Source organism: Antechinus flavipes, chromosome 2 (genome assembly GCF_016432865.1).
Source record: "Antechinus flavipes isolate AdamAnt ecotype Samford, QLD, Australia chromosome 2, AdamAnt_v2, whole genome shotgun sequence".
Lineage (NCBI taxonomy): Eukaryota > Metazoa > Chordata > Mammalia > Dasyuromorphia > Dasyuridae > Antechinus > Antechinus flavipes.
In genome coordinates this window covers 541,727,401-541,753,992 of record NC_067399.1, presented here as the reverse complement: position 1 = coordinate 541,753,992, position 26,592 = coordinate 541,727,401, and the positions used below count along the sequence as shown (strand labels likewise).

General features: G+C 39.2%; 1 protein-coding gene and 1 pseudogene across 2 annotated transcripts in view; one reads left to right on the top strand and one right to left on the bottom strand.

Moving 5' to 3' along the window:
- Positions 1-1,581: 1,581 nt before the first annotated feature.
- ANKDD1A (ankyrin repeat and death domain containing 1A) overlaps positions 1,582-26,592 on the top strand; it is a 50,477-nt gene continuing 25,466 nt past the window's right edge. For both annotated transcript variants that reach the window (XM_051980849.1, XM_051980848.1), the window contains exons 1-6: positions 1,582-2,290; positions 8,101-8,204; positions 8,791-8,889; positions 11,686-11,784; positions 14,585-14,689; positions 26,350-26,448. In XM_051980849.1, coding sequence (XP_051836809.1) covers positions 2,257-2,290; positions 8,101-8,204; positions 8,791-8,889; positions 11,686-11,784; positions 14,585-14,689; positions 26,350-26,448 — 540 coding nt within the window. In that variant the 5' untranslated portion in view covers positions 1,582-2,256. The remainder of the gene's footprint in view (positions 2,291-8,100; positions 8,205-8,790; positions 8,890-11,685; positions 11,785-14,584; positions 14,690-26,349; positions 26,449-26,592) is intronic.
- Positions 23,698-25,948, bottom strand: LOC127552289 (V-type proton ATPase subunit B, brain isoform-like; annotated as a pseudogene).

The window sequence follows — 26,592 nt, the reverse complement described above, 5'->3', positions numbered from 1 at the left end:
GCCTTTTCAGTGGAAGGGTCCTATCTTGTAGTCAACACACACACACACACACACACACACACACATACACACACACTGTACAAAAAACTTTGGCAATGATTCTACTCACTATCAGTATAACAGTGTGTATATTCTTATGGGCCCACTGAAATCTGGTAGACCTGAAAGTTGAATAACTTTCATTTGAGAGCTCATTGAATAGAAGGTATCAAATCCTGTAATGGGCTGAGGCTCGAGTTGATGCACTGAGGTCCCAAGCACGTGAGGCTAAATAGTAATTGGACCATACTCTATTAATATATAAGCTTGGAGAAAGAATGGCCCCCACCCACTCTTTGTGCAAGTCCTGATGTGTTGTATAGGAAATGACGATTTCGGTGGGTGGAGGCAGAGAGGGAGGAAGAGAGGCAGGGAGAGACTGCTGACTGGCTTCTTGTTGCAACTGCTCACATTGCTATCACGACCCCCCCCCCCCTTCATCTCCGATTCCCCTTCACCTTCAATCTTTCTTCACCTCCACTAAGAATAAAGATTGACGTTTTCCCTAACCTGAATTCCTGACTCTGGCTAAATCCAAATAACAGCCATGAGTAAAACATGGCTGGCAAATAAAGACCAGCTGCTAAAGTTGGAGCTGGGTATGTGTTTTTCTGGAGTGGCCAAAATGAAGAGTACTACCATGAAGCTGGCATAGGTTTGCAATCAAAATTAATCTAGTCAACAAGCTTGTATGCCTGCCAAAAAGAATAAAATATGGGCTCAAGACTGTGATGGCCACTTTCAGGGAAGTACCATGCCGCCATCATCAGTGTGTGTGCTCCTATCATGATGAACCCTGGTAAAGTCAAAGAAAAATTTCATGGAGACCTGGAGACCCTCATCATCAATGTGATTCTGAGATATCTTGTCAAATATGATTCAATACTTTCAAAATTGTGAGGCCTTCAGAAGGAATTTCTTCTCTGTATGGTCTGCTTTGGTACAGTAGCTCTTCCCCAGATCTAAAGTGCTATTTTGCTTTTCTGTGGGGTTAGAGGTATTACCATATTCAGCACACTATGCTAAGCTTGGAGGAAGATGATGATAATATTGTAACTGACATTTCTACACTGTAGCAATTTAAGGTTTGCCAAGAGTTTTCTATAGATTATCTCTTTTGATTCCCATTAAAAAAAAGAGAGAGATTTTGTTGTTCAGTTATGTTAAACTTGTAGTTTTCTTGGCAAAGATACTGGAGTAGTTTGCAATTTCCTTCTTCAGCTCATCTTACAGATGAGAAAACTGAGGTAAGCATGCTTAAGTGACTTGTCAAGTATCACACAGTTAATAAAGACCACATTTGAGGTGATGAATCTTCCTGACTTCAGACCCAGGTCTCTGTGTACTATGGTATCATCTAGCCTCACTAATGAGAGAGATACCATAGGCATTATTGTCTCTCCCATATGAATGAGGAAATCTCAGTTTATGTGACTTACCTATGGCCCCACAGTAAGTAATAAAGGCAGGATATGAATCCAGATCTTCATGACTTCAGAAAGATGCAGTATTTATTTAAGACAGTCCTTACCTTCCGTGGGCTTCCAGTCTTCGAAGGGGATAAGACAAGCATAGACAATCATAGTGGATAACCTAATATGTCACAAAACAAAATGCAATGAGAGGTCTAAAAGAGAAGGGCCATTTTCTGGCTTAGGAGATCAAAAAAGCAGCATTTGAGTTAGGGCTACTGAAGGAAGCATAAGAATCCAACAGGTGAGGAGAGCTTGGAAACCTATGATTTATGAGGCAGGAAACAAAGGAAGTGCCCATCCGGAGGACAGAAGGAGAGTCCCCTAGGGTCAATTTCATACACGGTTATTGAAGGCCTGTTATATGTAAACTCGATGCCTGGTGACGGACTGACAGACTCCCCTGGGATCCCGAGGTCTGAGCCGTTGCTCAGCCGCCGTTGCCCTATCATCGCTCCCTTTCCCATTCCCACTTCCAATCACCTGCCTTCCATTCTTCCCAGCCACCCCGAAAGCTGGAGAGGCGCCCCCGCCCCTCTCAGTACGCAGCACTGGCGAAGCTTCACCTCCTGGTTCCCGACAGGAGCGCGCCGTTGTCCGTGGCCCGGGCTCTGTCCGGCAGCTTCTGGGTGCCTTCGGCCCATGGGCTCCGCTTCTCTCCCACCGCTGGCAAGGCCGGGGGACTGAGCACTCCGGGGGCTGGAGCGGAGGCGGTGGAGGCAGGCGTGGCAGCGTCATCAGGGGCATGGAGGAGCAGCTAGCCTTGGAGAATGACTGCCGTGAGTCCGTGCGTCTGGGGCGCGTGGTCCTCCGGGGGTGCTGCCTTCTTCCTGACCTCAGGGGAGGAGGCGTGTGGGGAGGCTGGGTGCTCTGCCCTCGGGGGAGGCTCCTTCTCGTTGCCGCGCTACGCAGAGCGCGTGTGGGGCTTCTCTCGGCCGGCTGCAGGCCGGACTGCAAGCATCCCCAGCGGTGCTGGGCCACTCCGCGCTTTGGGGCGCGGGCTTCAGAGGTTCCCCTGCTCCTAGACGGGCAGATAGGAGGACTGAAAGCGCTTGGCGAGCTTCCTTAAGTGTATGCCCCCTGTGGATTTGCGGATTTGGGGGCAGTGGCGGGGAGGGGGGAGGGAGGCTTCCGTTCCGTTTTGATTTATAATTCCGATTTAGGCATTTTCAGCCGTCCCCAAGAGCTAGACGACAGTTCCCTGCTCATTCCAAGTCATTTATGCAAACTGATGGTGTTAGATGTAAGGTGGAGTGGAAGCCAAATCCCGCAGCTCTGAGCTGATCTGGGAACTATTCCCCACACAAATGAATGGAAAGAGTAAGAAGGGAATCTTATTTGGAAACCTCAAAGGAGTCCTATTTGGTCTCTGAGGTCTTTTAGTTTCGAAGTCACAGAATCTCCAAAATTCGAATTGCCAAGATCTGATCGGCAGAAGCTTTTTATTTTACAGATGAAGAAACAGGCCTAGAGAGGGCGAACAACTTGCATTTGCATTTATTGATCAGAAGCACCCTAAATTGTTTGTGGGAAGGTTGATTACTGAAACCCATCTTCACTTGGCTCACATCCAAAGCCGTAGATTATTGGAGCAAGAGCTGAATCTGACTTGGCCTGTTTCACACCATTGCAGTCTGCCAGTTTGTTGTCTAGAGTTCTTTTGCACCTGACTGGCTGAAAAAGAGCTGATCCGAAGGGGGGGAAATGGCTAGTTTCATTATGGCCCTCATTTGAGGTGTTCACTACTGCCAGGGAAAAATGTGTTGGCTGAAATGAACCATAACTCTGAGGTAATATAGAGTCTGGTGGAACTAGGAAATGAAAGGGAAGAATTAGATGGCCTCCAAGATATCTTGCAGCTCTAGATCCATGGTCTATGACTCATGGATAGATTGACCAGGAACACGCACAGCACCATGGCAAGATTTTCCCTGACCAGTCTATCTATCATTCTCCTACCATTGTAAATCTTCTCTCCTGGTTTGGGGACAGCGTTCACTTAGGCAGAATGATGAAGAAAGAAAAATTTGCTATAGGGACTAGTCCCTTCCCCTTTTTGTGCCTCTTTCCTTCCTGGTACCTTCAGGAGCCAGTGTCTTTATGTTATCTGTTAGCTATACAAAGCTTTCCCTAGTAGTGCTGTATCTAGATCTCTCCCAAGTGCCTTAGGTTCAAAAATGACCTGCATAGACTGAGAGGGCAGCCCTTTCTCTTCACCACCTCATCCCTCAATTAAGCTAAAGATCGGGAGAATAGTTGAGGTAGGATGTAATAGGGGATAGGTAATTGGACTTGGAGGCAGGAAGACATGGCTTCAAATTCCACACCAAATACTTACAAGCCTGATGGAGCAAGTCAGGGTACCTCAGTTTACTCACTTGTAAAATTATAGGGTTGGACTTTATGGCTTCTAAATTTTCTTCTAGCTCTAAATCTATGATCTCATATTATAAATTAATTCTTATTTTGGGTAAGTTGTTCCAGATGACTTCTCAAGGCCCATTTCTCACCTGAGATTTCTGTAAATTCATATGTGAATAATCTTTCAAGTCAACAAGCCTTCATAGAATATATGAACGGTCTACACATTCTAGGGAAAAACAACTGTTTAGTAAGTAGGTCTGTTGCCTAGCACATTTTCCATCTGTATGTAAGGTGTATCAGCAACCTGACCATGAATACATAGTGGAGTCCAGGACCTTGCACCACAGACAAGGATCACAATTTGACAGATGGTTTAGTAATAATAAAACATTAAGATTATAGAGACTCGGCCACTATGTACCTTTCAGATTGGCTAAGATGTCAGGAAAAAATAATGACAAACGTTGGAAGGGATGTAGGAAAATTGGGACACTAATACATCATTGGTGGAGTTGAACTGATTCAATCATTCTGGAGAGCAATTTGGAACTATACTCAAAAGGCTATCAAACTGTGCATACCCTTTGACATAGGAGTGTTTCTACTGGGCTTGTATCCCAAAGAGTTCATAAAGGAGGGAAAGGGACCCACATGTGCAAAAATGTTTGTGGCAGCCTTTTTTGTAGTGGCAAGAAACTGGGAACTGTGTGGATGCCCATCAGTTGGAGAATGACTAAGTTATGAATATTTTGAAATATTATTGGTCTATAAGAAACAATAGCAGGATGATTTCAGAGAAACCTGGACACTAACTAATGCTAAATGAAGTGAGTAAAACCAGGAGATCATTATACTTGGCAACACAAGATTGATTATACAATGATCAATTTTGATGGATTTGGCTCTTCAACAATGAGATGATTCAGGTCAGTTCCAATGGTCTTGTGATGAAGAGAGCCATCTGCACCCATAGAGAGGACTATGGGGACTGAGTGTGGATCACAACATAGTATTTTCACTTTTTTGTTATTGTTTGCTTGCATTTTGTTTTCTTTCTCATTTTTTTCTTTTTCATCTGATTTTTCTTGTGCAGCATAATTGTGGAAATATGTATAGAAGAATTGCATGTGCTTAAAATATATTGGATTACTTGCCATCTAGGGGAGAGAATAGGGGAAAGGTAGGGAAAAAATTTGGAATACAAGGTTTTGCAAAGGTGAATGTTGAAAAGTATCTATGCGTATGTTTTAAAAAATGAAAAGCTTTGATAAAAAGATTATAGATGTTTATTGATATCTTTTGTTTTTATATCACCTAATTTTCTTTCTATATTCCTCTTCCCCAAGAAAAGATCATTATAAGAATTTTTAAGCAATGCAGTAATCCAAGACAAATCTGAAGAACTTATGAAAATTGCTATATTGAGAGGGTGTGCTCTGGAAGAGAATCCAGCAAAGAAGACAGGGCAGGAGTGTTTGGGTAGATAGGAGGAAAACCAGGAGAGAGTGGTAGTTTGAAAACTTAGAAGAGAGTTTCAAGGAAGAAAGACTGATCAATAATGCCAGAGGTTACAGATAAGTCAATGGGAATAAGGACTGAGAAGAGGCTATTGGAACTGGAAACTAAGAGATCATTATTACTTTAGAGGGAGCAGTATCATGAAATGATAAGATTGAGAGCTGGATTTTTAAGGGGTTAAGAGAATGAGAGAAAATGAAGTCAAGACATCTATTGTAGATAGCCTTTTCAAGGAATTTAGATACAAAGACCCAAAGAGAAATAGGACAAACAAAAAAACCTCTCTTTCCAGAAAATCACAATCTTGGATATTGTTTAGTCTTACCTACCTCTGAACAAGAAAGAGCGCTACATCATTCCACAGGTGGACAACCAACACTTGCTTAGGGATTTTTAGTGAGGGACAACCCACCATCTCCAAAAAAAGGCCCATTTTTGAAAATTTGGACTGTTGGGAAAACTCTCATACTTAAGCCCAATTTCCTCTTTTCTTGTGATGTGCAGAACAGAATAGAGAATCCTTCTCCCAGGTGTCACCCCTTCAGGTGCTTGAAGAAAGCTGTGATGTCTTCTTTTCTCCAGGAGAAATGTTCCTGGTAGTTCTTTCAATTGTCTTATTGGGACGTGATCTCAAAGCTCATCACTATCCAGTTTGTTTGTTTTTTTCCTGAAGCAATTGGGGTTAAGTGACTTACTCAGAGTCACACAGCTAGGAAGTGTTAACTGTCTGAGATCATATTTGAACTCAGGCCTTCCTGACTTCAGGGCTGGTGCTCTATCCACTGCACTACCTAGCTGCCCTCCAGTTACCTTTCTTTAGACATCTTTAAATTTGTCAAGAATGGAATAGGATACCCAGATGATTCAACCAGAGCTGAATATGGATAGGGAGGAACAGTCACCTTCCTTCTCCTGCATACTATAATTTCCTTATTGTAATCTAAATTTACACTAAACATCTTTGGCTGCCATATCTCCCCAGTGACTCCAATGCACCCTTCAAAGATCCATCCACACCTTCATGTCTTTTTCAGGTGTTCTGTGGCCACATTTCTTCTATCTTATACTTGTAAAGTTGATTTAAAAATAAGACTAAACAACTAGGTATAAGACTTTCTACTTTATTGATATGTTCTGGTATTTTTTTTCACATCACCAGAATTTCTCTCATTATTTCTCTTCCATCTCAGAGAACCACCTCATATCAACCTCCCCAAAAATTTAAGGAAAGAAGAAATGAGACAAAAACAATTAGCAAAAACAATCAACACATCAAAAAAGCCTGAAAATGTTTGCTTTGTATTATATCCAGGCACCTCCCATCTCTGTAAAGAGTGGGGATAGAGGTATCTTCTTGTAGCTTTTTCTTTGACCCATGCTTATAAGTTTGCAACATTAGCTTTTGATTTTTTTTTGTATAAGTGTGGTTATTCTTTACATTTATATTATTGAAATCATTGTGTATAACTCTATTCTTTTTAGTAGTTTTAGATTCATAGTGTCTGTCAAAATCTTTTTTCTGGGTCCCAGTTCTGGCATCCATTATATAATTCTCATATAACTAGTCAGTTTTACTGCTTTCATTCCTTCCCCTCTCTTCTCTCCCTCTCCCATGACCCTTCCCTTTTTCCCTCTCCCACAATCTTCCTCACCCTCATTAATAACCTTCTTTAATAGCCTAGGGGGAAAAGCTAGAGGGGAGAGAGAGTGTAGTTTCAGAACTGTATCAGCTGTAAGCTCTCCTCCCTCAGTACCCAGCTGTCCACTCTTTGAAATCTATCAGTGTGATGGGTTTCAGATTTTATCCTAAAAGCAATTTGATGGAATGGTGGGGAGCAGAGGAGAGAGAAAGGAGTATTATTGAGAGTAATGGGGGTCAGGGAAGACCAGAGAGGTCTGCATTGCTGAAGACAAATTATGTTGCTTGTATAATTTGCTGAGGGTCAGGCCAGCATTCATAATGGGTCATTAAAGAAGAAAAAAAAATTTTGGAAGGTAATTAGCAATTGTTTTGGTCAGAAATCCTGAGAGTTTTCTCCTCTCAGACTGAGGTTTTTTTTTTTTTTAATTAGATAAAATAGGCCATTTTCTGCCTCATTTCTTACCTAGCCTTAATTACTAATTGGGCATTATTTCAGTCAAAATGAGATCTCTAAAAGACCTTAACTTTAAAAGGTCCAGATCTCCCATTGCATGCAGGGCCATCTCCTGGTCTATATCTGGCCACTGGATCTAGATGGCTCTAGAGGAGAAAGTAAGGCTGGTGACTTTACACAGGCCTCTTTCATTTAAATCCCTATAAAATTTGATCCCTGATGTCATGATCCTCTTCAAGAACAAAAACCAAACAACAACAAGAAAAACTAGGGTTTTTGATACATTAATCTTTTGAAGTTGATGTTACAAAGAAATGGTCATGAACTCCCAGAAGACTTTCATCAATCTTCTCTCCTGGTCAAATGGAGTTTGGATTCCAGACTCAGTAGATCATGGGTATAATCCAGAGTGGATTTACTTAGGCTCTCAGGTTCAAAGATTGCTTTTTGATGAGTGACTTGGTCCAGATTGTTCACTTGAGGGATAAAAACCACAGCTAGGGCTGGCTCCTTTCTTTGGTCCTTTGGCCCTTCATTAAGATGCTTACCAGTTATATACTCAAAGTTTCTTTTTTTAATTCTTTGCTGCCCTGTATTCCTTTTCCCTTTAGTGCTTCCTTTGGAGAGACAATTCCATGAGGCAGCCAGACAGAACAATGTTGGGAAGATGAAAGAATTGATTGGAACTGGGGTCAATATCAGAGCTAAAAACAATGTAAGTCATTTTTCTCTCTAGAACCCCTTAACTTTTCTGGGATCTAGTGGGGGAGGTCCATGAATAGATTTCAGATCTGTGGAATTTAAATGGGGGGAAATGATATCTTTATTTTCATTAACCTCTAATTAAAACTTAATCATGAATGTTGGCAGCAAAACATTCTTTTGATAAGATGGGTTCCAAGACTAATTATACATTATTTTACCTTTCCTACCATTTTGATCCTTGAAGAGAGCTCCATCATACCAGGTTCTCATTTAATCTTCCTTCCTCTCCTTTCTGACCTTAGGGTCACTTTTTTCCCCTCTTGCCTACTCCTTTTTTTCTGTCATGTTCAAGGATAAATCCTATGTATTTTATATTTTTGAAATACTATTATATCAATTTAAATGTGAAATTCAATTTAAAAATCAGAAGCAAGAAGAGAAGGGAATTAGGAAGCTAGAATATAGCAGGAGTCTACTGGGAGGAGAATAAAGGAGAGAAAATAGGTTGTGACTTTTTTTGGGTAGTTTGTGAATAACAGCCAAGAAAGGAGCAACCCAAGTTTAAGGTTGATGGATCCTCTGTTCTTCTGGAACAGGTGGGCAGGTTGGCACTACACTGGGCTTCTGGAGCTGGGCATGAGCAAGCTGTGAGACTACTCCTGGAGTACGAAGTGTCTGTGGATGACAAGGACATGGTAAGCAGGTGGTGCTGGGCCATTGTCTCTTACTCTGTATTTCTGGGCAAAAAAAGATCTCTTTGTGTCTTAATTTGTAAATTTGGGGTTTTCACTCTGAATTTGATCCACCAGCCTTTATGATTTAATTTACACCTTCCAAACTAAAAAGAATACAATAGTACCTTAATAATGGTATATAGACACATGAAAACAAATTTATAAGCATCTGGATTGACACCAAAATAAAGAAACCCAGACAGGTCCATGGATAAGTAGAGCATATTTCACTTGGAAGAGGCAACATTTACTGGCCTCAGAAACTCAACACTTATTAGCTGTGTGTCCCTGGGCAAGTCACGTAACCTTGATTGCCTCATCAAAAACAAAAATAAAAACCAAAAAACCAGAAACAAAACAACAACAAAAAGGGCAACATTTAGTGTGTATCTGATGTCTGGCATTTGAAGGCCTACTGCCGGGTAGAAGAAGAAATGGACTTGTTCCATTTGCTTCTAGAGAACTAGGAAAAATGAGCATAGTCATAGCTAGGTTTGGGGGAAGGAAAAACTTCTTAACAATCAGAGCTATCCACAGATGGTATGGGCTATCTCTTGAGGTAGATTCCCTTCACTACAAGTCTGGATGACCATTTGTCAGATATATTATAGAAAGATTTATTATTCAGGTTTGAGTTGGACTAGATGGCCTTGTGGGATTTTGTAAATGTTAAGAATGTGAATGGGGCTGGCTGATAAAGAATTACTGAATGTTAAAGCTACAAAGCATCTCAGAGCCAGGGCTTATATATGTGTGAGTGTGTGTGTGTGTGTGTGTGTGTATACGTACATACACACACACACACAACCACACACATATACACACACACACACCCCACACTTTAAATTAGTGGTCTCAAAATTCAGTGAGTTTCCTATCAATGGAAGCATTCATAGAACATGGAAGAATTATGTATAAAATTTGCAGGTTACACAAAGCTAGAAGGACAGGATAGAACCAAGGGCAGATCTTCTATATTTTGTATTAATGACATAAGAAGATAAAGGATTTGGGTTTTTACCAAAAATTTCCAGGTCTCGTAAAATTGGAAGAAATTCTTTATATGATAATAGATATTTTGTAAATTTCAAGTATTATATTCCTTTGAGTAGTTAAAAATCAGAGTAATCTTAACAGGCTGAACTAATGGATTGGAGCATTATTTCAGCCTGTTAAGATTATTCTGATTTTTAACTACTCAAAGGAATATAATACTTGAATCTAGAGTTTGAAATGTAAGAGACATGAAGTTCAGATTAAAAAAAGGATGCAAATATGTAATGGGGTGTGTGTGTAATTTGTTTGGTAATTCTGTGATTTGAGATTTTAAGATGACCACAGTGTGATATAGCTATTTTAAAAAAAATTTAAAAGCTAACGCAATCTTGGATTTCTTTAATAGAAACATTGTAACATATCAGGAGAAATAATGATTCCATGATCAGCCTTATTAATCATTACTATAGCAATCTACTCTAGACATTCAGATTATTATCTTCAATTCTGAGCATTATACTTTTGATAAACTAGAATACATACCAATATGTATGCATATTTATATTATATACATACATGACTATATGCATATACATACTACATGCATGCACACACATATATACATATGTACACACATATAATACTATATATGTACACTATAAAAGTTATAAAAATAAATATTTTTTAAAAGGATAAAGAAAAAATTTTTGATCCTAGAATTAATGGGGCATCTTTGGAGGTTTTAACTAGGTTATGATAAGATTGATCAGGGAATATCAAGGTTATACTCTTAAATTTGAGGAAAATCACTTTGGCAACTTGGTAAAGGATGGACTGGAGAACAATTCACAAGGAAGTAAAGAAAAGACACTCATGAATATAATTTCTTCTACTAATATATATGTATTTATATAGAAACACTTTCTTGAACTGATACTTTGTTTAAATTTTGACTTCCTTATCTTCTGCTGAACACATGACAATGTTTTCTTGTCTTTGGTTTTATTTTGTTTTGTATTCTTTTGCTTTTCTTTTTTTTCTTATTTTGTTTTTTAAATAAAATATATGTTTAAGAAAGAAAATATGCAAAGTTACCCAAAAAAAGGATGAATTGGAGCAGAGAGAAACATAAAACAAGAAGATCAAGTAGGAGACTATTACAAGTCCAAAAAAGAAGTGATAAAGATCTGAGCTAGAGGACTGGCTGAGAGAAAGTGAATATGAGAAATCCAGAGTTTGGAGACCCCTGATCTAGAGTTTAAGCAATAGGAGCATTGTGTTAGTTATACGGAATAAAATTTTGCCTTAACATAAAGGGTTTTTCAGTGGAATAGGCTGTCCTGAGAAATGAGGGCTAGATAACCATTCCTGAGATAGATTGTCTTTAGGCAGTGAGTTAACAGACATTTATTTTGTGCCTATTATGTGCCAGGCACTGCCAAGCATCTTCCGTGGGAGAGGAGATGCTTGCATTAGATGGAAGATTGAACCATATGACTGCAAAATTCTCTCCTGACCCTAAAATTCTGAGCCTGCAAGTTACAATGAAATTTAGGTTCCTAGATTTGCAGATAGAAGATCACGCAGATACATAGGTAATAATGGATGCAGATGCCTCAGCACATGGACATGCAGGGATGTCTGGGGATGTGATATGAGTACATAAAGAAATAAACACTCCTCCATGAGGCAGGGAGAAACACAGCTACAGGAAGAATGAAGACAAAAACAGCCTGCATTTTTCTTCCTTTCTCCCTCTAGTTTGGGATGAATGCACTGCTTCTCTCTGCCTGGTTTGGCCACCTACGGATCCTACAGCTGCTAGTCAATTCAGGGGCCAAGATCAACTGTGAGGACAAGGTGAGACCACTGCTTAAATCTAGGGGCAGATGAGTCAGGACCACAGAACCCACCTGCCCCCAGCTGGGAGTGGATTTGATGAGTGAACTACTGAGAAGCCTAGGAATGTGAGCAAGCAAGGTAATAAAGCAAGATCTCCACCCTTCACCCCCAATGCTATTTCTCCAACTAGCTTCTGGATTATAGTCTATAAGGCTTAAGCAGGATTATCCTGGGGTTCTGGGATCCAAACAAGGCTACAACCTTGGGGAAAAGTGTGGTAAGTATATTCTTTATGTGTAAGGGGCAGGTGGGGAGGGGAGAGGAGATGGGAATACAAGTAAAATGGTTCTGTCCCCCTTACTTCTCCCTTTCCCTCTTTCCCTTCCTCCTCTCTCTTTTCCTTTTTCCTTCTCCCTTCTTTTCCCTCTCTCTTCCCTCTTTTCCCCTCTCTCTTCCCTCTTTTCCCCTCTCTCTTCCCTCTTTTCCCTCTCCCCCTCTCTTTTCCCCTCTCTCCCTTCCTCTTTTCCCTCTCCTCCCTTTGTCTCCTCCGCCATCCCCTCTTTTCTCTCCCCTTCTCTTTCTCCTCTTTTTTCCCCCTCTATAGCCAAGGACTTACAGACCATTGGTTTATTGAACCAATGGTTTATTGAAACTTTTGTTCCCTCACTGATAGCAATAGGGATGACCAGGATATTTATTCCTTCTCTCCCTTACAGGCCTCCTTACCTATGATCCTTCTATTCATCTGTCAAAAACTCCCTTAGTCCTTTTCCCACTCCTTTCTGTTGCATGAATTTTGGGCATTCCACTTCTGCCATGATAGGTGGTATAGAAATAAAGGGGAGGGGGATGTATATTTTTTAAGCTTTTTATTTTCAAAATATATGCAAAGGTAGTTTTCAATATTTACCCTTTCAAATTTTGTGATCCAAATTTTTCTCCCTCCCTCCCCCCACTCTCTCCCCTAGACAGCAAGTAATCCAATATATGTTAAACGTGCAGTTCTTCTATATATATTTCCACAATTATCTTTCTGCACAGGAAAAATCAGATCAAAAAGGAAAAAAAATGAGAAAGAAAACAAAAAGTAAACAAAAAAAAACTAAAGAGGTGAAAGAACTATGTTGTGATACACATTCAGCAGTGAGGACTTTATCAGAGCCCTTGGATGTAAATCCCCCCTCCCCCCAGTTTTCTGCTTCTCTTCTAATCTTGGTTTTGTTTGTGCAAAACCTTTTTTAATTTAATAAAATCAAAATTATTCATTTTGCATAATGTACTCTAGTTCTTCTTTGGCCACAAATTTCTTCCTCCTCCACAGCTCTGAAAGGTAGATTATTCTTTATTCTTCTAATTTGCTTACAATATCATTCTTTCTGTCTAAATCATGAACCCATTTTGACCCTATCTTTGTATAGGGTGTTAGGTGTTGGTCAATGCCTAGTTTCTGTCATACTAGTTTCCAATTTTCCATTTCCAATTTCCAAAAATGTCAAAGACATTTTTTTTAACAGAGGGGGAAAGGACCTACATATACAAAAATATTTATAGCAACTCTTTCTGTAGTGGCAAAGGAAATTTTGGAAGTTGAGGGGATGTCTATCACTTAGGGAGTGGCTGAACAAGTTGTGGTTTATGAATGTAAGGAGATACTATTGTGCTATAGGAAATGGTGAGCAGGTGTATTTCAGAAAAACCTGGAAAGACATATGAACTGATACTGAATAAAGTGAGTAGAACCAGGAGAACATTGTATACAGCAATAGAAATATTGTACAATGACATGGCAACAATATTATATGATGATCAATTCTGATGGAAGTGGCTCTTTCCATCAATGAGATGATTCAGACCACTTCCAATAATCTTGTGATGAAGAGAGCCATCTACATCCAGAAAGAGGACTGTGGGAACTGAGTGTGGACCACAACATTGCATTTTCATTCTTTCTGTTGTTGTTTGCTTGCATTTTGTTTTCTTTCTCAGTTTTTTTTTCCTTCTTGGTCTGATTTTTCTTGTGCAACAAGATAATTATGTAAATATGTATGCATATATTGAATTTAACATATATTTTAGCATAGTTAACATGGATTAGGTTACCTGCAATTTAGGGGAGAGGGTGAGGGAGAAGGGGAAAATTTGGAATACAAAGTTTTGCAAGGGTCAATGTTGGAAAAACTACCTATGCATATGTTTTGTAAATAAAAAACTTTAATTAAAAAAAGAGAAAAAAAGAAATATTGTACAATGATCAACTATGAATGTCTTAGCTATTCTCAGCAATACAATGATCCAAGATAATTCCAAAGGACTCATGATGAAAAATGCTGTTCATATCTAGAAAAAGCACTGATGGAGTATGACTACAGATGGAAGCATACTGTTTTCACTTTATTTTTTTGTGTATGTTTTTTCTTTTAGTCTAGTTTCGTCTTTCACAATATGACTAATGTGGAAATATGTTTTACATGATTGCACATATAGAACCTACATTATTTCTAGTAGGCTCATGCCTAAAATAAAGAAAACAAAATTTTCTTCTATGGAACTTAGCCTTGTTTTATAACATCACTTCATAGAAAAAGGCTATTCTCCCAATAGCCATCTTATTTCTGGGACCCAAACCATTTCAGACATTAAATAACACAGGGGATTTAGAAGGGAAATTGAGGGGCTTAGAAAAGTCATCATTAATACATTTGCCTTAGAAGAGAACATGAATGACCAAGGCAGTGAATGGTGACATGGATGGAGGCAGTGTTGGCAGGGGATGAAGGCAAAGGGTATTAAAGAATGCCCCCCCCTTTTTTTTTTGCAGAACGGTCTGAACATACTGCACTGTGCAGCCCAAAGAGGCCATGTCCATGTGCTGGAGTTTATAATGGAAGATTTAGAGGATGTGCCCCTTGATCGAACTGATAAGGTAAAAGCTATTACGAACCTAGTAACAACATTTTTCACTTTAGGATAATAATGATGAAGTTTGAATCTGAGAGGCTGGGTAGGGGCAGAGTCTTCTTGGAGCAGAGGTCCAACTTCCTTTTTCATCCTTTATCAAATGTCAGGTAAAACATTTATTGAGAAGAAGGGAGGGAACATTTATTAAATACCTACTCTATGCCAAGCACTGTGCTAAACACTTTATAAATATTATCCCATTTGAGCCTCAGAGCAAGTCTGGGAGATAGGTGCTATTATCATACCTATTATCATAAGGGTCTTAAATGTTAAATATTATTATTATGGGGCAACTAGGTGGTACAGTAGATAGAACACCTGACCTGGAATCAGGAAGATATGAGTTCAAGTCTGGTCCCAGACACTTAATAATTGTGTGATCCTGAGCAAGTCATTTAATCTCTGCCACAGTTTCTAAATCTGTAAAATAAGCTAGAGAAGGAAATGGCAAACCACTGTAGTATTCTTTCCAAGAAAGCCCCAGATGGGGTCATGAAGAATCAGATACACTTAATCACTAAAAATAACCAACAAGTGATTGACTGGAGCATGGAGTACGTGAAGGGGAACAAAGTAAGGAGGGGAAGCAGTGTTTTTGATGAGGTGCAAATGATGAGATGGAAAAATAGAGAGAAAGAGATCCCCTAACAGCAATACCCCTTGGCCGGTAGCAGGTTTTGCGAAAGAATTTGCAAACCCTAATAAATACAGGCACGAGGTTTGTGGCAGAGAATGGGATTTAATTACACTAACAAGTCAGCTTGCTGGGAAATCAGCTTTCTTAGTGAGCAAGGAATATAGCAAAGGTAGGTTACACTGAGAAGAAAATATCTTCAGCAGTGGGCAAGGTCCTGTTAGGAAAGACAGTAAAGGTCCTGCCTGCAAAGATAGGTTTGAGCAACTCTTGGTTATATCAGGTACACCTTGGTCTGGGGTCTGGGGAACAGTTTGAGCCACTCAATAGAGGACTATTGACTATGAGATCTCCAATTGAATAAAATCACTTAACTGAGAGTATGAGCCACTGGCAGGGACTTAATCTTCAGTTCAATAGAGGGTGGTGATTATGTCCCTGTCCAAGATCGCCAATTGAATGAGATTACTCAGGGTGGTTCCCTTATGGACAGAAGGGTGTGCTCTGCCCAGGAGAGAACTTGAGACCCGAATCACCCTTCCCTCACAGATCAAAGGGGACACAGTTTCAGGGCCCTCTTCCAAAGGTTAAAGGGGATACAATTTACATCATTTTGGACTGGGCTTAACATGAAATACAGGTTATTTAACAGTTAAGCAAGGATGTACCTAGCTATAGCAGAAGGAGGATATTTGGCAACAATATGTGAGAAGAACTTCCAGAATTGCTTCCAAAACAAAAAGCATCCTTGCCTGAATTGCCTTTTGTGGTTTGCTAGCCAAGAACCTGACTATACAGGAAGTTCCTCGTGGTTGATTTATGTCAAGAAAGTGAACTTAACAACCTCAGCCATTATTTCCTTGAGTCAATCATGTTTCAAGGATAATTTTGATACCATTTAAAAACAAATTAGTCTAACTCACATAAGGGTAAGGGTTAAGATGCTGCTTCCAATACAAAATGAATTAGGATCATAGCAACTCATACATTGTCAGTCAATAAACATTTATTAAGTGCCAATTATGGTCCACATTTAAGGCATGGTCCTAGCCTACAAACTCCAAGATATGTTGTGAGGTTGCAGCAGTCAAAATTTACATTACTTTGAGCAAAGCACCTGCAGGTAAGGGCATGTCCCAATGTGGACAGAGGGAAAGGAAGGGAAAGAAGAAAGAAAATAAATCACTTTGGCTCTCATTGATTGACTCACTTGGTCATTGTTTGGGTCCTGATTTCCCTAGAGTGAACATAAGTAGTAATTGTTTCTGTTTTGGTCAGGATTCCTAGGCGTCTTCCCCTTCTAGAATGAGATATTTTAAATATATATGTATATGCATATATATATGCACATGTATGTATATATATATATGTATATGTGTATGTATATATTTGACTAGGTAAAAAATCATTTTCTGCCTCATTTCTTACCTAGCCTTAATTGGGTGTTGCCTCAGTCAAACTGAGACCTTTAAAGAACTTACCTTAAAGGCCAAGATCTCCCATTACCTCCAGGTTTATCTCAGGTTATCCTGATCTATATCTTGCCACCAGACCCAGATGGCTCTAGAGGAGAAAGTGATTTTGCTCAGTCCTGTTTCACTTAACTCCAACTCACTTGCATATATCATGGCATCCCTCCCTTTAATTTGCTTTTCTGGATATTTCTCAGATCATGCTAAGTTATATAGATTATATTTTCCATTCCCTAATATTATAGTCCTTTTTGAGAATGAAGGACAAACAACAACTATGAGCCAGCCTTTATGCTTAGTGCTAAAGGTACAAACAAAGGTAAAACAAAGTTTCTGCAACATTCATTCTAATTGGAGAAGATAATACATAAATATCTCAAAAGGGGGCAAGAGTCTGCTGCAATGCAGAGAAGTGTGATCAAATGAAAAATGAGTCAATTGCCCTGTGTGTCTTCCACCAATGGAAGATGTAAGAAGAACTCTCTAAAGTCCAGTCCCCCATTGTGCAGTCAGACACAAAGAGGGCCTCCAGGAGTATGGAGTCCTGATGAGGGATGAATCTTAGGATGATTGTGATCTTGCTGGATGATAAGTTTCTGAAGACCATGATGAAATCCAGATGTAACTCTGAGGGATCATAGAGAGTCTTGAATGCCAGTCTGGGAATTTTTATTTCTTTTGGACAATAGGGAAACCATCAGTTCTTTCATCTGCAGAATGAAGGGGCTGGACTACCTGATTTCTGAGGGTTTTTCCAGCTCCAACATTCCATGATTCCAAGACATCAGATCAAGTTGGTGCTCAAGAAAGATTAACTCAGAAAGTGGTCCTTGGAGCTGGGAAAGACTAAAAATAGATTAGTAAAAAAGCTGTTGTAATAGTCCTCTTTTGTGAGAAAAGGCTCATTTTCTCCAAAGCCATGAGGAAAGAATGGTGATAATGATAATGATTCCTATTCAGATAGGTTTGCAAAGCATTTACATATATTATTGTATTTGATCATTGGGGAGGAGGAGAAAGTACAGATGGTAGATTTCCCCTTTTGTGAGAAGGCTGGAGAGGGAGGGTATCTACCAGCTGTTCCTCCCTTTCCATTGGAGAACTATGGGAAGCCATGGCAAAAACAGGGCATGGCAACCAGCTTGGAGATCCAGCAGCTCCCAAAATCTCTTCACACTGCCAATGTCTTCTCACAGGGAGTCCATACATAAAAGCCTGGAAATTTATCAGCACATGCTTAATCAATGAAATGAATCTCCTAGAACAAATTGCTTCTGGTGATGGCAAGAGCCCTTTGTGGGGTTGAAACAGTATCTGCCCACTGGAATGTGTGCTCACTTGAGAAACTGTGACAAGCTGACTCTAGAATTCTAGGAAAGGAGTCTTTGTAATGACTCAGGCTAAGTGGAGCTTTGGCTCTCTTATCTTCCTTTGCATCTCATGTCCCTCCCTTTGATTTGCTTTCTGGGCATTTCTCGTGTCATACTAAATCATAGGGATTATGGCTCATTCCCTGGGCCATGGGACTCTGGATTGTTTAAACCTCTTATTTCCAAAGCAGTCCAATTGGCTTTGTTTAATAACAGGATTGGGGAATATGACCCTAATAACTTACTGTATAATAAAATGCAACTGAAAAGTAAGCAAAAGGCCACCAAAAAAATTGACCTAGAGGGCTTGGAACAGCAACCCCAAAGTTTATACATTTTATTCACAAGAAAGTCTTTTCACTTAGATTTTAGACGTAGTTTAACCAGCTTGTTTATCTGGCTGCCAAGCTTCCAGCGGATCAAGAGAAAAGCTATTGGAGTAGATGCCCCAACCATGAGAGAGTCCTGAATGTGGAGTTTAAGGACCTGGGGGTGATGATAAGGGCATAGATTTGGATTTGGGCAATGAGGAGGTGCCATGGATAGAGTGCCAGGACTGGAATCATCTTCCTGCCTTAGACACTAACTAGCTGGGAGACCCTGGACAAGACACTTAATCCTCTTTGCCTCAGTTTTCTTATCTGTAAAATGTGCTGGAGAAGGAAAGGACAGTCTGCTCCAGTATCTCTGCCAAGAAAACCCCAACTGGGCACAGAGAGACATGACTGAAATGACTAAACATCAACAAGATTTAAAAGTGGAAGGACATCATCTAATCCAACAACTTCATTTTACAAATAAAAGAACTTGGGACCACAAAGGGATATCGAGTCACTTATCCAAAGTCACACTGATAATAATCCACAGTGGTAAGATTTAAAACAGGTCCCCTGACTTTAGGAGCAGTGTTTTCCCCCCACTGACAGCATACTGCCTCAACAGTCATATTTAAGCTCTAGCATGTATTACTTGTGGCGCCCTGTGGTCTCAGTTTCCTCAATTGTAAAAATGATGGGATTGGACTTGATGACCTTTAAGTTTCCTTTCACTTGTGAATCTAGAGTCTTATGATGAAAAATGGCAGCTTACCACCTGACTTTGAAGTCATAGACAGAAAACCAAGAAATAACTGACAGGGATTTGGCTATTTAAGCAGGCTGGAGGACAGTTTCATAAATCTCAGTGCAACTCTGAAGAGCTCATGCATGCAAGACCCCTCTTGCTATTTCTAGGAGCACTAATAGCATTTTTTGAAATTATTTTTTTTCAGTGAACAGAAATCTATTTTTTCTCCCTTCTCCCCATTGGGAAAAACCTCCCCTCCAAACTTTATAATATACAGAATCAAAGCAAAACAATTTATGTTATTCATGTTCAGATAAAATGCATAAAATTTTGTTTTGTACCACTCTAATATACTTGATCTAGCTATAAATATTGTTATAGTTATATCTTATTCATTGTATAAAATATATTTCAAAAAGATTTTTTAAAAAGAAAAGAATCTATTTTTTAAAATAACTTTTATTGACAGTACATATGCATGGGTAATTTTTTACAACATGATCCCTTGCACTCACTTCTGTTCTGACTTTCCCCCTCCCTCCCTCCACCCCTTCCCTGAGATGGCAAGCAATCTTATATATGTTAAATATGTTATAGAATACAACATATGTGTGCAGAACCGAACAGTTCTCTTGTTGCACAAGGAGAATTGGATTCAGAAGGTAAAAATAACCTGAGAAGAAAAACAAAAATGCAAACAGTTTACATTCATTTCCCAATGTTCCTTCTCTGGGTGTATTTGATTCTGTCCATCATTGATCAATTGTAACTGAATTAGATCTTCTCTTTGTTGAAGAAATTCATTTCCATCAGAATACATCCTCATACAGTATAATTGTTGAGGTATATAATGATCCCCTGGTTCTGCTCATTTCACTCAACATCAGTTCATGTAAGTCTCTCCAAGTCTCTCTGTATTCATCCTGCTGGTCATTTCTTAACAGAACAATAATATTCCATAACATTCATATACCACAATTTACCCAACCATTCTCCAATTGATGGGCATCCATTCAATTTCCAGTTTCTAGCCACCACGAAAAGAGCTGCCACAAACATTTTGGCACATACAGGTCCATTTCCCTTCTTTAGTATCTCTTTGGGATATAAGCCCAGTAGTAGCACTGCTCGATCAAAGGATATGCACAGTTTGATAGCTTTTTGGGCATAATTCCAGATTGCTCTCCAGAATAGTTGGATTCATTCACAACTCCACCAACAATGCATCAGTGTCCCAGTTTTCCCTCATCCCCTCCAACATCCATCATTATTTTTTCCTGTCATCTTAGCCAATCTGACAGGTGTGTAGTGGTATCTCAGAGTTGTCTTAATTTGCATTTCTCTGATCAATAGTGATTTGGAACACTCTTTCATATGAGTGGAAATAGTTTCATTTTCATCAACTGAAAATTGTCTGTTCATATCCTTTGACCATTTATCAATTGGAGAATGGCTTGATTTAAAAGAATCTATTTTTATTTTGTTATTATTTTAAAAATATTTTTATTATCTTTTTCTTTTTTTTATTATAGCTTTTTATTTACAAGTTATATGCATGTGTAATTTTACAACATTGACAGTTGCCAAACCTTTTGTTCCAATTTTTCCCCTCCTTTCCCCCATCCCCTCCCCCTGATGGCAGATTGACCAATACATGTTAAATATGTTAAAGTATAAATTAGATACAATATGAGTATACATGTCCTAACCATTATTTTGCTGTACAAAAAGAATCGGACTTTGAAATATTGTGCTACTAGCCTGTGAAGGAAATCAAAAATGCAGGGGGACAAAAATAGATTGGGAATTCTATGTAATGGTTCATAGTCATCTCCTAGAGTTCTTTCGCTGGGTGTAGCTCGTTTAATTCATTACTGCTCTATTGGAACTGATTTGATTCATCTCATTGCTGGAGAGGTCACGTTCATCAGAATTGATCATCATATAGTATTGTTGTTGAAGTATATAATGATCTCCTGGTCTTACTCATTTCACTCAGCATCAGTTCATGTAAGTCTCGCCAGTCCTCTCTGTATTCATCCTGCTGATCATTTCTTACAGAAAAATAATATTCCATAACATTCATATACTACAATTTATTCAGCCATTCTCCAATTGATGGGCATCCATTCAGTTTCCAGTTTCTGGCCACTACAAAAAGGGCTGCCACAAACATTCTTGCACATACAGGTCCCTTTCCCTTCTTTAAGATCTCTTTGGGATATAAGCTCAGTAGTAACACTGTTGGGTGAAAGGGTATGCACAGTTTAATAACTTTTTGAGCATAGTTCCAAATTACTCTCCAGAATGGCTGGATGTGTTCACAATTCCACCAACAATGTATCAGTCCCAATTTTCCCACATCCCCTCCAACATTCCGCATTATCTTTCCCTGTCATTCTAGCCAATCTGACAGGTGTGTAGTGGTATCTCAGAGTTGTCTTAATTTGAAATTCTCGATTAATAATGACTTGGAGCATCTTTTCATATGGCTAGAAATAGTTTCAATTTCTTTGAGAATTGTCTGTTCATATCCTTTGACCATTTATCAATTGGAGAATGACTTGATTTCTTATAAATTAGAGTCAAGTCAAAGAATCTATTTTTACAAAAATATTTATAGCAGTTCTTTTTGTGGTGGCTAAGAATCAGAAATTGAGAGGATGCTCATCAACTGGAGAATGGTTGACTAAACTATGATATATGATTATGTTAGAATATTATTGTGCTTATCCCCTTTCTCGATATAAAATTGCTAGAACAATTTTCCTCTTACAAAACTTTTCCAAACTTTCAGTCTCCCATATTCTGAAAACAGGCTAGTACTTAATAAATGTTTTTTGGGTTAAACTGAATTATGATAATCAGAGAAGGAAATGGCAAACCACTCTAGGATTTTTGCCAAGAAAACACTATGGACAATATTGGTGTGCCATAGACCAAGAGATCACAAAGATCAGAGGAATTTGGATAATGCACAACAAATTATGATAGCCAATATTTTTAAATAGATCCTGAGTCATTAAGAAAAGGTTTAAATCACATTAAAAAATTCTATATAAGAAGGCAGTGAAATATATCTTATGGTATTTTTTAGAAAGAATTCTGTTCCCAAATTGCTCTTTTAGAAAGTTTTGTTATTAATTCCCTATTACGATCTTATTCTGATGCCTTATTGTGTAGCAGAGATGGTACTGAATTCCTTTCCCCCCCATTTTACTTAACATTTACTGTTCATATTATATTCGTATTTCATTTCGTATTCAGATGTCACATTTTCTACACTGGTATTTTCATGTTACCAACCCCCTCTGATCCCAAGAAAAATAAAGGATTTTGTACAACTTTAGGATGGAATGTCCCAGAAATGAAATTGCAGTTACACTCAAGTTACAAAGAACATAAAGAGACAAAGAAGGGGAAAGCTGCATTAGAATACAGCTGCAGGGAGAACATCAAAAAAAGAATCTTAGTGTTAATATTTGTGTCATAGGGTTAGCCTTAGAGAGGTCAGCATGGTCAGAAAGCAGGACCAAACAGTGAATTTCAACAGAACATCCTATATATGAGTTAAAAATATCCATTTACATTGTAAATGTGCTGTTCTTTCCCCTGTCTGTTATGATAGTAAATATTTTTGAGATTTAAACAGTAATAACATGTCAGAATACTAATATGCCTTAATTTATCAAGCTGAAATGAATGATGTGTTCTTCCTAAGCAAACTGATTTTTGTAGCACAGACAAGAATAACTGGACCTCCCAAATTCTCTGCATTGGAGGCTTAATAAAGACCGCCATGACAAAGCAGGAAACTCCCTGTCGCCAGATAAATACCAGTTGTTCTAAAGGTACACGTTTTGATATCTATCTTAGAAGGAGTAGCAGCAAAAATCGAAGCCAATGGTTGCCTTTGCTCTGGGATCAACATAGATCATCATCAGACAGTAAAAGTTAGAGAAAAGGCTTTCTTTGCTAGTCTGCCCGTGAACAGGCAAGAGCAAGTACAATCTGTTCTGGGCAACAGCATGGGAGCAGTGGTATTTAGGATGAAAGGAGATGTTCTCAATTAAGAGGAATTAAATATATGCCTCTTGGCTCTTCCTAAAGGATTTGTACAAATTTAGGCTTGCCCTTTATTTGGAGGCTAAGAAAGATAGTAGAGCTTCATATAGCCACACTCTTGAAGAGGTTTAAAGAAATAAGGTCCAGGAGATCCAAATAATTAGGGTGTAATTAGATGATTAATAAGACCATTAAGTACAAACACACACATCAATAAAAGACAGTTTCAATTTAGCAGCCACTTTAACAAAGCATGGAAGATACTGGCTTTTTAAATAGAGGATATTTTAAAGTCTATTATCAATATAAAACATAAGGAACACTGGCATTATATGACACCTGTTCTTTGTTTTAATTATAGGGTAATATGTAAACTTCAACTCAGGAGGAGTGAGAAGGGGAAGGGAAGAATAAAACCAACATTTCACAGAGATGAAATTGAAATTAGTTCTTTATTGAAGAGTCTCAAGGGTAAAATTTGCTCAAAGTGCTTTAAGGAATTCTCTTCAACATTTCTTTGGGCAAGATTTGGAGGAGCTGCCAACCCAGTGTCCAAAGTTTCAAAGACAGTATGTTTTTATAAGTGCCTTGAGCAATAAAGTTCCTTTCAAAGTTTTACAGAAATACAGATTTACAAATAACAAATTACAAATTACAAAAATACAAAAATAAAAATTTACAGATAAAGGAGAGCATTTTAAATGAGGGCTTCTTCTCAACAACTGCTTTCATGGCTTGTACATCCTTACCCATAGCATAACATGCATCCAGCTGGTTAGATACAGCTGTATGATCTTTTCTGGTCATAACCTATCCAACAGCAGACTTCATTAATTGGAACACGGAGAGCAACACATTAATAGATGGATAAATGTGTCTTAAGCAGCTGCCTGTCCATTTAGATTTGTCCTTTGGTAATGTTTCCATCAAATCATGGATGGAATGAATGATATCATCATTGGGCATGGTGAGAATAGAGATCTGAGTAATTTTGCCATTTATGCCTTTCCCGAGCCGCTCATTCATATATTATGACTAAGTCTGGATACATTAACCAGGAAGCTACAATGACTAGGGGCGACTTCTTGGGCTGCTGAAACCTCTTAAAGAACTTCAGCATAGAATTCTTTTAGCTGCTAGAATGATCGGTTTCTGCTTTTAGAGCTAGATAAGGGGTAATAACATCTCAATGGCTGGGTCAATGGCCAAGTTAGAAGAGACAGACATTCTCCACTGAACCATTTTCTTTAAAGTCTGATTTGAAGAATTGAGCCGTTTCCACATTTACACCCAGAGCAGCAAATACAATCACAAAATTGTCTTCACTGAGTCCACAGCATCTTTGGGTTTCTCCCCCAAGCCAGTCTGCCACTAGATCTGAGCAGGACCTCATGATGGGGTAAGCCAGCAGCAGAGAAAATGGGAATTTTCTGCCTCCTAGCCAGACTGTGCAGCCATCTATCGCTGAAATGCCTGTTTGGATCATTTCCTCAGGGTGTGATTGACATTGAGGGCTGAGTGGACATTCCATAATGTCAGGAAAGTGGGACGACTGGACTTCTGTCAATAGGTTTCCCAGAACCATTGAAAACTTGACCAAGCATATCTTCAGACACTGGTATTTAAAGACTATCTCCTGTAAACTCACAGGCTGTCTTCTCGGGCTCTATGCCGGAGGTTCCTTCAAAAACTTGAACTGTCACTGCTTTTCTGTCACTAACCTGACCGCCTCTCGGTGCCATCAGGAAAGATCAAGAGGATGATCTCAGTATATATGGGAAACTTAACTTGAAGTAAGATTACCAAAGGATGGTGACTCCCGATACTGTTTTGGAGTGAGACGCAGTTGAGAGAACTAGCATCTCTCCCAGATCCTTGATGTGGGCCCCATGCTGGATCTGGGTGACTGGGACAGATTGGGCACAGACCCGGTCACCATCCCCCAAACCGCTCACACTACCCTCTTGTCTCCTCTGTCCCATTAGGCCCTCCATGCTTCTGGATTCTTGAAGCCTATTTCAGGAAAGAGCAACCTCCAGTCGGTCCTACCAAGCTGGATAGGACTTGAAGATTGTTCATTCATTTTTTTCAGTTGTGTCCAATTATTTATGACTTTTGGATTTTTCTTGGCAAAAATGCTGGAGAAGCTTGCCATTTCCTTCTCCAAATATTTTTTTTTTCCTTAGCTGAGGCAGTTGGGGTTAAGTGACTTGCCCAGGTCACACAGCTAGAAAGTGTTAAGTGTCTGAGACCAGATTTGAACCCAGATCCTCCTGACTTCAGGGCTGGGGCTCTATCCACTTCACTACCCAGGTGCCCCTCTCCAAATCATTTTACAGATGAGGAAACTGAGGCAAACAGGGTCAAATGTCTTGTCCAGGGGTCACACAGCTATAAATGTCTGAGGCTGATTTTTAAATCAGATTTTTCTGTCCACAGTACCCTATTTATGGAGCCATTTAATTGCCTTAGGATTAAAAAAGTGGATTGGCAAATGTACAAGCTATGTATTGTCTATTGTCTGAGGATCAGTCTAACTAAGTTTGTCATCAGAAGAGTATTAATGTTTTTGGCCACAGCAATTTAGAAATACTGATTTACTTAGACACATAGCACATGGGGTATCACAATATGTTTGTTACTAGAGATTGGGGGGGAGTGTCTACATTGATTAAAATCATGAATTCCTGATGTAATAAAGCATTAATATTTAAAGGGGTGAATTTCAGTCAAAGCTAGTGTGTAGTTGGATGCTGGATGACTGAGGCACTTTTGTATTAAGGAGTTGTCAATGTCAGTCCTTCAGCACATCAGAGGAGTTGGCTGTCTCTGTTTTATGGACCTCTAGGGATGACTCAAGACCTCTAGGTTTGCTTCTGGGGTCCTTCTGTAGAGTCTATCCCCAAGGAAATGTGAGATGGGATTGACAGGGTGATGGAGGCTGGGGAGGAAGGTGACGACTACTTTGTTGGTCAGTTGGACAGTTGAAAATAACTGTATTTTTTCTCTGAAATCAAAGTTGGATCGGACAGCTTTCCATTTGGCGGCTGAGCATGGACAGCTTGATGCTCTGGATTTCTTGATTGGCTCCGGCTGCAACCACAGCATCAAAGACAAGGTACTGAGAGCTAAGTCTAGGATGGGAGAGGGGAGGCTGGAGAATTTCTACTCTTTAGAGGGAGAACCCTCAAAGTGGAGGCTGGGGGTCCCCAAGACTCTTTCAGCAGATCTTCAAAGTCAAAATTATCTTCATCATAAAATA